At 39.1% G+C, this 15,579-nt stretch overlaps 3 protein-coding genes across 5 annotated transcripts; 2 read left to right on the forward strand and 1 right to left on the reverse strand.

Moving 5' to 3' along the window:
• The first annotated feature begins 1,094 nt into the window (after positions 1 to 1,094).
• pbk (PDZ binding kinase) lies at positions 1,095 to 4,557 on the forward strand. Of its 2 annotated transcripts, none has more exons than XM_068342197.1 (7): positions 1,095 to 1,244; positions 1,707 to 1,874; positions 2,116 to 2,255; positions 2,355 to 2,524; positions 2,986 to 3,115; positions 3,708 to 3,896; positions 4,022 to 4,557. In XM_068342197.1, the coding sequence occupies exons 2-7, from the start codon at positions 1,708 to 1,710 to the stop codon at positions 4,252 to 4,254; spliced, it is 1,029 nt and encodes a 342-aa protein (XP_068198298.1). In that variant the 5' UTR covers positions 1,095 to 1,244; position 1,707; the 3' UTR covers positions 4,255 to 4,557. The 2 variants fall into 2 exon arrangements, with proteins under 2 accessions (XP_068198298.1, XP_068198299.1); XM_068342198.1 differs by having other exon boundaries at positions 1,215 to 1,230.
• Positions 4,558 to 4,828: 271 nt separating this feature from the next.
• On the reverse strand, positions 4,829 to 10,382 carry esco2 (establishment of sister chromatid cohesion N-acetyltransferase 2). Of its 2 annotated transcripts, none has more exons than XM_068342848.1 (15): positions 10,255 to 10,382; positions 9,462 to 9,529; positions 9,070 to 9,191; positions 8,655 to 8,940; positions 8,269 to 8,551; positions 7,957 to 8,072; positions 7,709 to 7,814; positions 7,478 to 7,565; positions 7,325 to 7,367; positions 7,043 to 7,178; positions 6,779 to 6,910; positions 6,317 to 6,406; positions 6,062 to 6,205; positions 5,634 to 5,818; positions 4,829 to 5,474 (listed from the first exon to the last, which is right to left on the reverse strand). In XM_068342848.1, the coding sequence occupies exons 2-15, from the start codon at positions 9,512 to 9,514 to the stop codon at positions 5,342 to 5,344; spliced, it is 1,917 nt and encodes a 638-aa protein (XP_068198949.1). In that variant the 5' UTR covers positions 9,515 to 9,529; positions 10,255 to 10,382; the 3' UTR covers positions 4,829 to 5,341. The 2 variants fall into 2 exon arrangements, with proteins under 2 accessions (XP_068198949.1, XP_068198948.1); XM_068342847.1 differs by having other exon boundaries at positions 8,269 to 8,554.
• Positions 10,383 to 10,984: 602 nt separating this feature from the next.
• Positions 10,985 to 15,543, forward strand: ccdc25 (coiled-coil domain containing 25). The gene is made up of 9 exons (XM_068342473.1): positions 10,985 to 11,142; positions 11,318 to 11,365; positions 11,529 to 11,568; positions 11,715 to 11,766; positions 11,897 to 11,972; positions 12,643 to 12,746; positions 12,881 to 13,083; positions 13,487 to 13,532; positions 13,758 to 15,543. Exons 1-9 carry the CDS (start codon positions 11,118 to 11,120, stop codon positions 13,785 to 13,787), a joined length of 624 nt encoding a protein of 207 aa, XP_068198574.1. The 5' UTR covers positions 10,985 to 11,117; the 3' UTR covers positions 13,788 to 15,543.
• Positions 15,544 to 15,579: the final 36 nt, after the last annotated feature.

The following is a 15,579-nucleotide window of genomic DNA, read 5'->3' on the forward strand; positions in this document are numbered from 1 at the left end:
TGTCAATAGGAAGAAAGCACTTCTTATTCAAAGCAAATACGTAATTACTCTTTTCAAAACTGTGGCAACGATAGAATCTTTTATTATCATGAGAGGAGGAAAAGAAGTGAAACAGGGACAGACAAAACAACATCATTTGGGTCAAGGAGAAGTTGTGATTAACAAACGTGGCTTGTTTCAATCATCGGCTTCACATGATCGTTTAAATGGTGTATGATCCTAAAAGGCTTTAGTATGGACGAAGCACAGAAAAAAAGACATTAAAATATGAAACAAATCCAAATCACTTGGCTGACTGAAGTGATTTTACATTTTCAATGAGCATTTCAACAAGTTCAACAAGCTGAACGGTGAGGGAGCGACATGATAGTAAAAAAGCTGTAAATCAGAGAAATGAAAAGCTGTATTCTAAAGAACAAATATCCACACTACATCCACACCGCCATATATCCCTGTAAAAAGGTGCTGGGTTAAGTGAATTTAAAGTGCCATGAAGCACACACACAGACAATGGACAACTCATTAGCTTATACTGTACGTGTACCAAAAAAACAAAACCTTTATATCAAACATGTTGAGAATGATTTTAGCCATGTAAGACAGAAGTGGCAAAACTTAAAAAGAATGAAAAATAGATTTTCAATAATAATTAAATAGAGATTTGTTATGGTTTTGTTTTTTTTGTTTTTTAAAGAAAATTAATCATAAAATCAACAAAAGCTAGACTAAAGGTTTGAAATAAAAATCATTGCAAAGGGAAAACTTTGGGTTAAAAATTATATTTGCTTTATTTTATATTATTTTCAGTTGATGTTTCTTTTGGGCCTTTTGTTCATTTATTTTTTAGAAGTGTTCGATTTCTACGGTAATTCGTTTTAACTTGTTGATTCAATAATATGAATTAATTGAAAAAGAGTTTTACACCCCGCGGTCCTTGAGCGCATTTGTTTTGACGCGACCTCCTTCTACTGGTGAATATTTGTACTGCAACTACAATTGATTTCACATTTACGTTTAAAAATTCGTGAATATCTCTCTACTCGCGATTTATTGGCGTAAAGTAGTTTCCACATGTATTTCTACGTAAATATATTCCCATATTGTGTTTTACTAACACGAGTAGGCCGCATTTAATTTGTTCCTCTGCGGCATCCGTACAACGACAAAGAGGAAGTCAACATTTGAATCTTCAGCGGCGCGTTTTACCCGGTGCAGTTTGGAGCTGACGACGTAAGAAAACGCAGGTATTGTTACAAATATAGAATAAAAATGTACACGTAGTAAAACCAGGAGCTTTCCACATGATTTAGCACCCAAGCTACTGTTGCTGTTTAATTTTTATTGACTAAAAACTGTTAGCGAATAGCTTCTAGCTTCTTCAAGTAGTGACAGAAGTGCGTGTGGTCGTCTCATGTTGTTGAGGCCCTGTAAAAACTTTTCGTTTGGACGAGTTGAATTTCAACGCAACCTCTGAATGATTCGTGAATATTTAGTGAATACTCATTTTTTTTTGTTCCTCTCTACAAGTGTGGCTTGTTTATGATGAGCAACAGTAATGCTTTATTTCTCTGAAATGCCCAAGGAATCAAAGATAACTTTATACTTACTAAGTGGGTAGTCAAGATTTTCATTGGTCTCATATGTTTTGGGTCTTAAGTTGTGTCACAATGTGTCATTTTCTGTTAAATTATTTCTTGCTTTCTCAGAATGGCCTCTCCACCCTCATGCAATGATGAGAGCTTATTCAAGACCCCCAGAGCCATGAGAGTTAGGAGCCATGGAAGCAACGGCGGGACCCCGATCACCATCCCAGCTTCGCCTTTCATGAAGAAGCTGGGCTGTGGGACTGGAGTTAATGTTTACCTCATGAACAGGTCTGTGGACTGGATTTTTTAAAATAAATTGACCACAATTAAAAATTTTCTTGCATTTCAGTTTTGTAACATCTGATTTCAGGGCAGAGATCTCATTTAAGATGATTCACATGCAGAAGAGGCGTAGTGTACTAATACTGTAGTAATTTACCACACAAAATGACATAGAACTTCAGATGTAAACAAGTTGAAAATTCTGTTTAAAAAATCGCTTTCATGTTGTTGATGAAATCATTCTTAGGGTGGGGAAGCTGAACGCTTCTCCATGGGCTGTCAAGAAGATCAACAGTAAGTGTGCAACAAAACAGCTTGACATTTACCAGAAGCGTCTGAATGAGGAGGCAGAGATCCTGAAAGGAATCAATCATCCAAACATTGTGGGTAAGACATGAGATCAGGCTTTCTACAGTGTAACAAGCACGCAGTGAGTCATTGTCTTTATTTTGTCCTCTCGTAATCACTTCATGCCTTCATGTCAAGGTTTTCGTGCCTTAGCGACGGCCAAAGACGGATCGAAGTGTCTGGCCATGGAGTACGGAGGAGAGCAGTCCCTCAACGACCTGATAGAGAAGAGGAGAGAGAATGGGCTGAAGGCCTTCCCTGTTGCCAATATAGAGAAGGTGGCGCTGCACGTCGCTCGAGGCCTTCAGGTCAGTCATGGACTCTATTCTGTTCTATTAATGGTGTGAAAGTGTTTGACACTGAATCAGGTAAAGTTTTAACTCTCACAAGTGTCCCTGTGTAGCCCTGATATTTGGTTGATGCATGAATATATTAATCTTCCTACCTCTTCAGCATCTTCTAATTTGGTCCAAATAATCTATTTATTTATTATCAATGCCTGAAGTGGAACACATCAGCCTTGCAGTCTTTGAATGATTATAAATGAAATATATAGAAATGTGTTTTCTGTCGCTAGCGTGTGTTTTTCTGTAAGTCATACTAAGTGTACGATTAACATATATACGAAACTTAATATTCAAAATAAATCAGTGGGAAGTAAACAAAATCAGACATTTTTTCACTGAACTTTCAAAAATGATTATTTAACAAAACACAGAAGGACTTTGTTTAAAGCCATGAGCATCTGGAATACTTCATCTCTCTCCAGTACCTTCACAACGAGAAGAAGCTGCTGCACGGTGACATGAAGTCATGCAACGTTGTCATAAAGGGTGACTTTGAGACCGTCAAGATCTGTGACGTTGGCGTGTCTCTGGAGCTGGATGAGAACATGAGAGGTAACGGTGATGGCGTCGGTTTGGTTGGAGAATTCAGTTTGTGTTGCTTTGATGCACCTTGAAACATTTTGACCTCTAGTAACCTTAAACACACAAAAACATACTGAATCAGTAGATTATAATCAACATGTCTCATTGCGTGTCAGTCAGGATTTTGGTAGCCAGTGTGGAATTTGCTCAGTTCTACAGTGAATTATGTCTGGAGATGTTTTTCATATTCATATTGAGGTCATATCAGCACACTGATGAACATGAGCCAGTTAATACCGTGTGTGTGTGTGTGTTTTTGTGCGTGAGTATGCAATTGGCATTATTCACGGACTAAAACATTTGGTTTGAAACAACTGTTTACAGCTGTTGATTAACTTTGTTTCGATGCCCAGACAGAAACATAACTACTTTAGGCTCATCCAGTGGGGGTCCCCTCCACCCCCACCCCAAATCGAGGGTTTAATTTAAATCAAGTACAGACATCTGGATCTCTCTTTGAACCATTTGACAAATTGGTTTGGCTTTTTTGTTTTTCTTCATAACAACATGTTATCCAGACCAATTTGAGTTTAATAACAACCGTTGTCCCTCGCGTTTTCAGTGTCGGATCCGGAGGCGGAGTACATCGGCACGGAGCCGTGGAAACCCAAGGAGGCTCTGGATGAGGAAGGAGGAGAGATTACTGACAAGGCCGACATCTTTGCCTTCGGTTTGACTCTGTGGGAGATGATGACGCTGGCTATGCCTCACCTGGAGATGCTAGAGGATGAGGAGGAGGAGGAAGATGAAGGTGAGTTGTTCGGATGAATAAAAGGATTTTAAAGAGAAGTTCCTTACATTTATGTTATGTTATAGGTTATGTTAGTTAACAGGAAACACATTCATTTTCTGTCATAAATCCCTCATTGCTTTCAGATGATTCAGTCGAGGAGAGTTTCGATGAAGACGCCTACTATGAGAGGTTGGGGACGAGGCCAGTGTTGGACGCCGAAGCTCTGGGCAGCACTTACCGGAGGATGGTGGAACTGTTCTATCTCTGTACAGAGGAAGACCCCAAGAAGAGACCCTCAGCCAGCCAGATCATTCAGGCGTTAGAGAACAACACCATACCGGATAAAACCCCCCGCGAGGTGATCGTTATCGATTGATTCACCGAGTCATTTTGACCTTGGAGCTTCAGGTCATAAAAATGATCAGCTGTTTAAGTCCAGAATATGTAATAACAAGAAAAAGGACCGTTGTCAGATATGTGTTATAGGCTTCCAGGAAATAGAAAAGATCCATCCGTCACTGGTGAAAGCATCAGCTGATACGAGCTATAAAAGCTAACTATACTCGTTTGTGTGTTTTCATGTTGTCTTTACAGAAGTGTTGTCTCAGTGTATGTCAACATTTCTACGTTTTTATTTCCTATACCTGCTATCATCTTAAAAAAAATTTCACCCCTATAAACTGGCTTTTCTCAATCAAAGCCCTTCTGTTTTTATTTCACATTTGTTTTGCATGTCTGATACTGCCTCAGTGGCTCTGCTGTCATCGGTTCTGATAAGACTGCACCTCTGACACATAAGGGAATAGCGACACTAAATAGAAGCTATTATGCATCTTTGTAAGAACCTTGACAAATAACTGTCAAATTTGTTCCTCTTATGTTTTTATGCACCATACTGTCTAACAAGTATTTTAAATGAAGATACAGCACCAACCAGATAAATCAGGCGATAGGTTTATTTAATGAATTTACAAAGCAGGCTGGTAAACAACAGCATCCATCCCTCGGGTTCCCGAACAGATAATCCCTCCAAAAAGCTTCAATTCAGAGGATTAAAACAAAATCTGAACCTTTACAGGAAATGCTTCAAAATGAGACTTAACATTCAAAAATGGTCCCAAACAAGTTTTTCTAATTCAAGATGAATCAAAGCCTGCGGTGTGAAACTATCAGTCACTGCAATTTCAAGCAGAACATAAAACATCTGAATAAAAACTTCCACAGTGAAATAACGCAGTGTTGAATTAAATACCTTCTGAAAACAGGCGTACCTTTATAGACCACCTATTTAATTGAAAAGAGAAAAACATAATTATACAACTGAATCTTAGCATTCCACAACAAAAAATGAACCTCCATCTGGTCACTGATGAACAGTTATCTTTGTACATGAAAAACATTTAAATAACATCTGTCTAAACAGCGACGCATCTTTAACACTCATTTTGAATTCCTTACAGACTTCATGCAATGAAGTTGTAAATGAGGAATGTCGGTGTGTTGCAGTATTTGGTTGCAAACAGTTTGCCGTCAGGCGTCGGGTCAGAGAAGGCGATTTCTTCCTTGGTGAGATGACTGCCGTACATGAAGGTGCTCCTGTAATAATAAAAAAAATATTACTAATATTACTAATAATTACTGGGTCCTGGTTCCGAACAGAAACATGCAATTTCCGGGATTAATAAAGTATCTATCTATCTATCTAAACAGACTATGAGCTCATTTCTGGAGCAAAAAATGATCGTGACGTCATACCTAAGGGTGTCCAGCATGCGGGTGGCAATGTTCTGCCGTCTGGCCAGGCTGAACACCCAGATTCGGCTGATCCCACACAGTGCCTGTTCCGGAACGGTGGAGCAGCACCAGGCTCTATGTCGCTCCATGAAGTCGTCCTTCTTCATGTCTTTCTCTTGATCTGGCTGCTCCAGGACTCTATAAGCCTGCAGTGTGTCACAGAGACATCAGCAGCCACGAAAAGCATCACTGGAGCACGTTATTATTAACATATTAATGACATTGCATTTTCTTCAAACCGACTGAAGTATAACCAGAATGAAAGAAAACAATAGTGGCCTGACTGAACCACTGTCCACTTGTCGACATATCAGCGGTGTGCAGTGGCAGCTTTTTGTTTTATGAAGTCAAAGGTAAAAAAAAAAGAGAACATGCATCGCCAAAACTACCTGACTTATGGGTTCAGCGATGAGACACCCCACCACCATGCGCTCCGTGTTGATGAAGAGGTAGGTCTTGGCCTGGGAGGGTCTCCTCATAGTCACCTGCTGGAAGCCCAACTCACTGTCGGCGACATGCCGCACGTCCTCGGCCTGAAACAGAGACGGAAAAATAGTTTGTACGCATCTAAATCGCAGAAAAGTAACAATCACAATCAGTGAAGATGAACACAATTTTAGACATGTGTTGATTGATTCCCTCACTTTTTTGATGGCATATTTCGGGTCATCGGGCATGACCAGGAGTATTTTTCCATCCCAGAATTCTGACACCACCCGCTCTTTCTTCCAGCCCTGAAAACAAAGACACAACGGCAAAAAAAAAGCTGCAGCTAGAAGACAACAACTCACAACAGACTCATGTCCGTGTGAAACAGATCTATGCCAGCAGCCTTGGCATCTTTTCTTTTTACATCATCGTGTAAATAAACTGCTGCAAAAACAAAAACGTCTTTGCAGGAAAACCCATAAAAACCTTAAGAATAAATAACTGAACAGATGAAAGAAATTCAGTTGTTTAAATTTGTCTGCTTGAATCTGTGGTTCTTCCTTCGAAACAACACACATTAAGAAGTAACTGTAAATCCTGCTTTAACTTGACATGGATTCGTACGTGGAGCATGCAGATTTTTGATCTCAGATAAGTGAATTGAATGGACGTTTTACCACAAATTTGATGGCGTCGAGGAAGCGCTGGTGGAACTGGGTATGTTGGAAATGGTCCTCAGGGTTGTCTGCACTGTACACCATACCACATGAGTTGCAGGTTGTTGCTCCAAACTGCTTCTGACCAGCATCCTTATCACCAAAGCGCAGTGAACACAACACATGAAAGTATATACTTCTAGTACAGCCGTCTTTGCCAATTCATTCTAGGTCTTCTGGTACACGCTACCATCACATTAGTTACAACTAAAATCATTAACGTACAATAATGAGCTGGTCGTCATCCTGCTTCTCTTTCCTCCGACGAAGAGTTCGATCTTTGGATGAAAGAGCCTGCAGTGGCGTCATCTGGCCAGAGGGGGTGCTACAGGACAACGGTGACTGCAAAGGTTTTCTCAACCTGCAACACAGGAAATAGAATACACACCATAATGTTTTACTGATGAGAATAAACCTATATCCTTTTTTAAGATGCATTCAGAATTAAGTTATCTCTCTGTGTGCCATATTATTTACTAAACGGTTGACAATTTAAGAGTGTCTCGCCTTTTGGAGGAAGATCCAAAGATGGGATATAACTCTGCAGACTCTGTGGAGAAAATAAAAAATATTTTAAATAAGGCTTTCATGGAGAAAGAGGGATACTTTAAATAATGCTGAAACATTAAAAGAAGCAGTCTGGATCAAGCTGCTGAGCACCTTTAAGTGAACTGGCAGCAGAGTCGGTGGAACTTTTATCTGTCAGCTCAAACGTAGGTTCATATTCACCATCTGTTGGACGGGCCTCCTGAGGAAAACAGTTCAATCACACAATTCAAAGCTTTGATACATTTAAGTCGTTGTATTATCTTTTTCAGGCTTTTTCAGGGCTTACTTAAATTCTACTTTTGTTTATCTTTTTATCGGTATCTACGCACGTGTCTGTTGTACCTGACTTAGAAGTGATGCAGATGCGGATGAAGGACTTGGTGTCCTTGTCAGGGAAACCCTTAACTCTTTGGTGATCCCATATTTTTCTGTCAGGATTTTAGGAGAGCTGCAGGAAAAAAAGATGATTATACAATTTTTAGTCATCAAGAATGTGAAGACAAAGATTAATATTGATTTGTGTTTGACATGTACATCATTAATGCTGTTTCCAAAAGGTACGGCTAATAATGTTTTAGAACTTTAAGCACCTGATGGGCTGTGGACTAGCAGATTGTTCCATCAAGTCCATCCAGTCTTTCGTGTCAAACTTTCCTCTCTGTTTGATGCTCGGCTGCTTGTCTGTTTCCACAAGCTGTACAGAAGCCTGAACAACCAGGACAAGATGTCAACAACTTTATATGGTAATGTAACATAACATATAAGCCTTTATCTGAAACGCTTCATCTGTGCAATCAATCTGACTTGGACCCTTTTCTTTTCAAACTTCACAACTATCCAGCGACACATAAAATGTTTTTGACATTTCAGCCTCTATAGCAAGAACCAAACTCTCGCCTCACCTCTGCAGGACTTAGCTGCTGCTTTGAGTGTTCACCCTTCCTCTCTGGTGGAACAGCTGTGGCCCTTGCTTGGACTGTTTCTTGCCTGGTTGAGGATTTTGGTGCAGATTTCTTGTACATTGATTTGTGTGTCTTACTCGTGGCAAAGAAAGCGGCGCCAACAAAGATTTTGGGCTTTGGTTTCAGGCTGCTGAAAGTAATGGAGATGGCTTTCTTGGGCTCCGCTGGTTTACTGCTGCTGCTGGTGGGAGCAGTAGTTGTCAATGCTGGTTTAGCTGTGACACTGCTGAATTCAATGAGGCAGTGATTAGAGAGCATTCATCATAATCATAATACATTTTAGACTCACATCAAACCAAACACTGAGGCCAATGTGTAAAACCAACCTGCTTTTAGGCTTAGAAAGCTTCATCCTTGAAGATGTCACAAAGCTTTTGACACCCATCTTCTTTGCATTTCTAGATTGTGCTGCCAACTTTATCTTCTTTACACCTCCTTTAACACCCGTTTTATCCTGCTTTTTCTCCTGAGAAAGCGGAGGAGAAGACTTCGACTCCCTGATTGCCTTTCTATCCAGTGGAGAAAGGTAGAGGGACCTCTGCTTGCCATAGAAGGAGCTTGTAACAATGGAGCGTTTGGCTGGAGATTTATGGGGAGATTTGGCTGGAGATCCTATAAAAAAATGATGGCAAAAAATGAGAAAGAAAGAAGGTGGAGATAAAATACAATCAATTTTAACTCAGTTTAATTCAGTGTATCTCCTCTCATTATCAGGCTTGTAGTAGTAGCAGCCTATCCTACCCGCTGGTCTACGTGGCGACTTCTGTGGTGACGGGCAGTTCTCCTTGTTGAGATGCATAGCTGGCCTCTTCCTCGGGGATCTCCTCACTGATGTCTCCTCCATCACTCCCTTCTTCGTTGGACTGATGTAAAAGTAAAGGTGTGAAGTAACATGGGTTACAGATTCAACACAACTGTCATTAGGACTCTACTGACCTAGAACACCCTATTTTGAAATATTAACACTAAATGGGAAAAAAAGGCCTTCGTATTAAGCAATTACAAATTTGCAGTATTTGAATGAATTTGACTGATGAATATTACACATATACACACACTGACGTCAGTGCTGAAAGACTTTGCAGCCTTACAACCAACTAAAAGTTCCCAAGCTGAGTGTGTTCACTACTAACCTGTCAGTGTCCAAAGGGGATCGCTTCCTCTTCCTGGATGTGGTCTGTATCATTTTCCCAAGCCTCACCTTTGCACACAACACAATTGAAAGGACGTTCAATCGAATACATAAAAACCCACATTTATCAGAATAGTGTCAGTCATCCGTCAGTCAGTCATCTTCAGATTACCAACGCTATTTCCGCAGCAGCGGGTCTTCAAAATATTTTTAAACTGAGCAAAGGCTGTCCTCTTTTCCACAGATCAATAGGAAACATTGCTTTGTTAGAACTTAGTAATAAATAACTGCAATACTTGCCATCACAGCAAGTGGAGGATACACTATGTTACTAACAGCGTCATAATCAGGACTACGGAAGTCGACCAGGTGAACAGGAATGACTGATCAACGGTGTTAGTTTGACAGTCCAAAAACGACCCTGAACTGGAATACTTTGTACACAAATGTAACTTATCACAAAATAAATGTTAGCTAAGATTACATTAGTGATAAGCGTGAGCTACGATGCACTTAATGAAACCTCATGTCGAGATGAATGGTTAGCTAATTGGCGGGATGATTAGCTTGTGCAAGTGTTTGCCACTATGCATACTGTAAACCAGCTCCTTCACTCTTCTTGATAAAACAACGTTCCCGTGAGGCATTTTTTTAAAAACAAAAGACATAATAAACCAAAACAATGAACAGGTCTGTTAGATGGATTTTTAATACAATATACACGTCAAATATCATTTTTAAAACGAAAGTAACTACCAAACAACATACACACGTAAAATGTAACTCCATCTTACCGAACGCGTTAACGTCGTGCTGCATGAAACGATAAATACGGATAATGTATGTCTGAGCTGCTGGCGGTAATCCTTCCTCTCCTGCCCGCGTTTCTCTTCTGTGTTTTGTATAGCGCGCGCCAGTCCCGAAAAACATTGCGAAAGCAGAAATATCCGGAAGCGGAAATTCTACAATGACGTCCGGTCGTTCTTTCAAAATAAGATTCTTACCAACTGAAGTTAATTAGACCAGTAAGTAAATGTGATATGCTAAGTGTGATTTTTTTTTTTTTAAGTAAAGGGAATCAACCACACCCAATTATTTTGCCCTCTCATTAAATAAACTATCACATTGAGACATTTATGTGGGATAATCTAAGGAGGCAGAATATATTCTTATATTTCTCCCCCTATTTTTCAAATCAAAACACTTATTCTAGAAAATCAATTTGTAAAATATTCTGGATGCGTATCAAATTGCACGTAGTGGTGAAACATCATTGGTTGACCATGTCTTGAGTTTTTTTAAAACTCTGTTTCATTATAAAGAAAATCTTAAAAATGCCCAATATCACAGTATGAAAGAATTTCAAGACAGGATCCTGTATTCAGAATTTAAAAAGAATTTGATTGACAATTTTTGACAAATTCTATGTATAGTATGTCAAACTTTTATTCATTAAAATTCGTGTGAGTATTTTTTTTCCGGGAACTTGACGCGTCTACAAACAACTTCCGGTTCAACGTGTGCCGTACATGAAAACTGTGACAGCAGCAACGATCTGTCGGGCAACTGTTAATAATATTGTTTTCATTAGTGGTATTTTAGCTTTTCATCAATATAAATTTACTCTTTTGAATTTGTGACTATTATTAAATTTAAAATGGTGTTTTACTTTACAAGTGCCGGTGAGTAAAGCCACAGAACAAGCTACAATGTTAGCTAGTAGCTTAGTTAGCAATTCTCTTCACAGCTGTGTGCTTTATGTATAATTTATTTGTCTCTATTCTTTATATGCTTCTTGCCAACTTGAAGTGTTCAATCTGATGTAGGTAACAAGTAATTTTATTGTTGTTCCCTCAGTGGTGAGCCCTTCCTACACAATCTACATGGGAAAAGACAAATATGAAAGTAAGTTACAAACTCACTTTTCACAATGAGCGGTCTATGTCTGCTGTATAACGGTCTTATAACCCTTTTGTGCGGCTCTATAATTTTTTCATTTCTATACTGAACTAATACCTACCATTAGTTAATCCATAGCAGACTTAACTTGTTGAGATTGATTTCGCAGATGAGGATCTAATAAAGTATGGATGGCCTGAAGACATCTGGTGAGACTTTTTTTGTGTGTGTTGCATACCTTCCCTCGTGACAAGCAAGAGTTTGATTAAGCTAAACTAATCAGTCTAGTAATGAACAATATATAAATACAATATGTGACCACTGAACTGAATAACACACTTTTCTCCAAATCCAGGTTCCATGTGGACAAACTGTCTTCGGCACATGTATATCTGAGACTTACAAAGGTGAGGCGTAGACACAATTAACTAAAAAGGATCCAGACAACATTCATAAAATTACCAAGTACCGAGTTTTCGGCACAGAAATGCCATCAGCACAGTCATCGTTAATGGTTGTACTGTGTATCTTTTCTAGGGACAAACTATAAATGATATCCCTCCAGAGGTGCTGATCGACTGTGCTCAGCTGGTGAAAAACAACAGCATCCAAGGTGAAGCTGTGCTGCCTTACGTCATATCATTTGAGGAATGATGCAACGAATGCAAGAATTGTTTGTCAGAAGGCTCACAGTTATTTAGAAGTGATGTCTTCTTTTACTTCCGGCTTGTCCCGTTTAGGGGTCGCCACAGCGTGTCATCCTTTTCCATATCAGCCTATCTTCCACATCCTCCTCTCTAACACCAACTGCCAACACCAACATGTCTTCCCTCACTATATCCATCCACCCTCTCTTTGGTCTTCCTCTTGCCCTCTTGCCTGATAGCTCCATCCACACCACCCTTTACCAATGTACAATTGATCTCTCTGCTGGTCGTGTCCAGAGGAGAGATCCAAGAGTCTGCTCCCTCTAACTTTGTCTCTCTGCTCTCTCTAACTTTGTCTCCAAATCATCTTACCTCGGCTGTTCCTCTAATGAAATAATTTCTGACCCTATCAAACCTGGTCCCTCCTAGAGAGAACCTCAACATCTCATATTCCATTAGAGCTGTTCTCTAAAAACACAGGTTCATCTAAGTCTCCTGAGATGACTTAGATGAATGAAATTTTTCCAAAACCTCCTCCTGCTTTACTGTACATATCATAGATTAACAATCTTTGACATGTGTAGCAAAGGCTTTTAACTGGTGTATATGACGGTAATCCGTGTTTTATGATGTTAGGCTGTAAGATGAACAACATCAATGTGGTTTACACACCATGGGCCAACCTGAAAAAAACCGGAGACATGGATGTTGGACAGATTGGTTTTCATCGACAGAAAGAGGTCAGTAGAGCAGCACTGAAAGGAAATGCATAAATTGTTGAACCTTTACTCTCAAAGCAGAAATGAGCTTCATTGTGAGTCCATTTCCTCAGCTGTCAGACCTGTTCAGGTGTTTGTTTCACTCTGTTTCACAGGTGAAGATTGTGGCGGTGGAGAAGAAGATCAACGAGATTGTGAACCGCCTGGAGAAAACAAAAGAGGAACGCTTCCCTGACCTCGTGGCAGAGAAGGAGTCGAGGGATCAAGAAGAGAGAAATGAGAAGAAAGCTCAGCTCCAAGAGCAAAAGAAGAGAGAGAAGGAAGAACTGAAGAGAAAAAAAGAGTTGGAAGAACTCAAGTATGCCAGCCTTTATGATTTTACTACAGTAAATTTAGATCCTGCTTGAGGGGTCTGGATCTTAAAATATTATGGCTTTTATTTCTTATCTGAAAACCAACATCCACAAATTTAAATCTGTGTAGGTTTCATATTCACTGACTGGGCAGGAATATGAATAGAGTTCTTCAAAATTTGGTTAAAATGATGAGTGCACATATACCAAGATGTCAAGAATTGAATGCCTTTAAATTTAAAGCCACCTGACATGAAGCAAAGACTCAGTGACATCCTGAGCTTTCAAAAATGTCACTTATTTAAAACCTGTGCTGCATATTTGGGAGTTATTTTGAAATCCTTTTTGTTTAATTTGTTCTGTTTTAATTGTTCTGTTTGTTCTTGTTTGTTTTGCTTTTTTTTGCAGAAACTATTCTTCGCTGATGAAAAGTGAAAAAATGAAGACCAATGAGGTGAGGACAGATCTGGATGTCTACATGTTGTTTGAAGTTTACAAATGGAGAATGACAAGAAGCTGCTTAAAATATCTGATTTCTGAATGAAGCGTAAAAAAATGAACAGTTTGAGTCTAGCTGTTATGTTAAGTGTTTTATTGCTGTACAAAGAAGTCACTCAGCTTTAATCAGTACAGGTAATGATCATCGCTTTAATCTGTGATCCCTGCATGTCATTTCCAGGACGGTTACGACTCAGATGACTTCATGTGAGAGATGACCTCCAGGCAGCAAGCAGGCGAAATCCTCCTCCGCTGCTCCATCCTGTTGTCAGGATGATCTCCTGCTGCTTTTGCTTGCTCTATCCCTGCACTATTGGGAGAACAACTTGAATGGATGCGTACCGTTTTGCTTATGGACACCTGAAGCAGAAAGGGAGCCACTGGGGGATGGCGCCAGGACTTATACCACAAGCCAATTGGTTGAAAACACTGCTATCATTTCACTCAGCTGGCTGGCCTTTTTGTAAAGATGCAATATAGTAGAAACAGAAGACAGCGGGAGAAGTAAGGATAGTTTTTCAGGGGAAAAATATTCAGATAGCAGAAATATATTTGACTGTTTTTTCACTTCCATGTTGACTGATATGGTTGCGATGAAACTTGCCTGTGAGTCTGTAACCATGCAAATTTGAGAGTTGCAAAACCTGCTGCTGCCTCTCTTCACGGTTTTATTTCTAAGCATGTCTAATTACGACTGGTATGAGTCCATAGTTACAATTACTCAGGTTGATACGCCTTTGCATTCTCTTGCAAAGCCCCATAACAATTCAGCTATCTTGGAACCGCACAACCAGAGAGTCACTCGAGGGTTAGATTTTTCTTGATTTCGTCAGCAGTAATTTAAGACATCCAAGTTATTTCAAACACTTTGAGGGTGTCAGCTCCAAATTCCTGTTGTTTTTGTGCTACTATAAATAACCACAAAAATGACATGTTTAAAACAATACATTACAAATGATAAATCTGTACATTTAATCAGGAGGAACCATCAAAAGAGAAAAGTAACAACATTTGCAGCAATTTATCTGAATTGGTTGAAAAAAAAAACACCTCTGGGATGTCAAGAGCTCCCCAGTAGCGACATCTCGTAAAAAATAACTATTTCGTTTTTTTACTAGCTTGAAGACACATCTTTCACAATTGACAGAAAATCTTGTTAAACACAGATGACTGCGACCTGAGTAGCTTTTGTTGCTTTGTTTTTTGTAAAGAAAAAAAAATAGAGCAACTACTTCCACCCGCACCCACCCCATCAGCAGAAGACAAAAAAAAATTATTTAATGTTTTTTGCATTATCACCTTGTGGTCTGCTGTATGTTTAGTATGAGTTTATGAGTTTGCAAGAGCAACTGAGTGACTGGAGGACTATAGTATGCATGGAAAACTCATTTTAAATTTTGGCTTTGTTCCTAAGACTGCTTATCTGTTTCTGTATTTTCTTACATGTCAAAAATCAAATTGATGGTGCCAAGATAAATATTTCATGACAATAAATCATCAGTTCTAGAATGTATTCAAGCAATGGCTGCAAATTTCCTCCGGGATTATTAAAGTATCTATCAAAGATTGCTGCAAATGCATCTATTGCACCAAAATGAAAAGACTCATTTATTATATGTACAAACAATGAGTCAGTCAAATGGAAAAAAGGTGTTGAGTGATCAATATTTTGGCGATGTGTTGCTGATGTGAATGTATCTGTTATTATGACATGTTCCACCATTTGGAATTCAAATCCACTTTTTCTGCCATTTTTTTTCTACTATGAATCCTTACATGGAAATGCATTGATCTCACTGGATAGATGATAGATTTTTTGTGAGTGTCGTATGAGTCACAAGTGAAAAGTAAACAGACTTCAGTCAAACATACTACTTTTTATTTCTAGATAAGGAAGATAAGTATCTGGAAAATATAGACCAGATACAGTGCGCTTATTTAAGAAAGTAAATATAGTATAAACAGAATGTTGTGTTTCCTTCTTTGGATGAATGTCAATTACT

This window comes from Antennarius striatus, chromosome 19, assembly GCF_040054535.1.
Source record: "Antennarius striatus isolate MH-2024 chromosome 19, ASM4005453v1, whole genome shotgun sequence".
Taxonomy (NCBI): Eukaryota; Metazoa; Chordata; class Actinopteri; order Lophiiformes; family Antennariidae; genus Antennarius; species Antennarius striatus.

Excerpts from the sequence above, each read along its gene's own strand:
- pbk (XM_068342197.1), top strand. The coding sequence starts at position 1,708 with ATGGCCTCTCCACCCTCATGCAATGATGAGAGCTTATTCAAGACCCCC. Across the intron at positions 2,256-2,354 it reads CAATCATCCAAACATTGTGG|GTTTTCGTGCCTTAGCGACG; the intron begins GTAAGACATGAG and ends CTTCATGTCAAG. Across the intron at positions 2,525-2,985 it reads ACGTCGCTCGAGGCCTTCAG|TACCTTCACAACGAGAAGAA; the intron begins GTCAGTCATGGA and ends ATCTCTCTCCAG.
- esco2 (XM_068342847.1), bottom strand. The coding sequence starts at position 9,514 with ATGATACAGACCACATCCAGGAAGAGGAAGCGATCCCCTTTGGACACT. Across the intron at positions 7,368-7,477 it reads TGCTGCCAGTTCACTTAAAG|AGTCTGCAGAGTTATATCCC; the intron begins GTGCTCAGCAGC and ends TTTTCTCCACAG. Across the intron at positions 6,206-6,316 it reads CGAAATATGCCATCAAAAAA|GCCGAGGACGTGCGGCATGT; the intron begins GTGAGGGAATCA and ends TCTCTGTTTCAG.
- ccdc25 (XM_068342473.1), top strand. The coding sequence starts at position 11,118 with ATGGTGTTTTACTTTACAAGTGCCG. Across the intron at positions 11,143-11,317 it reads GTTTTACTTTACAAGTGCCG|TGGTGAGCCCTTCCTACACA; the intron begins GTGAGTAAAGCC and ends TTGTTCCCTCAG. Across the intron at positions 11,366-11,528 it reads GGGAAAAGACAAATATGAAA|ATGAGGATCTAATAAAGTAT; the intron begins GTAAGTTACAAA and ends TTGATTTCGCAG.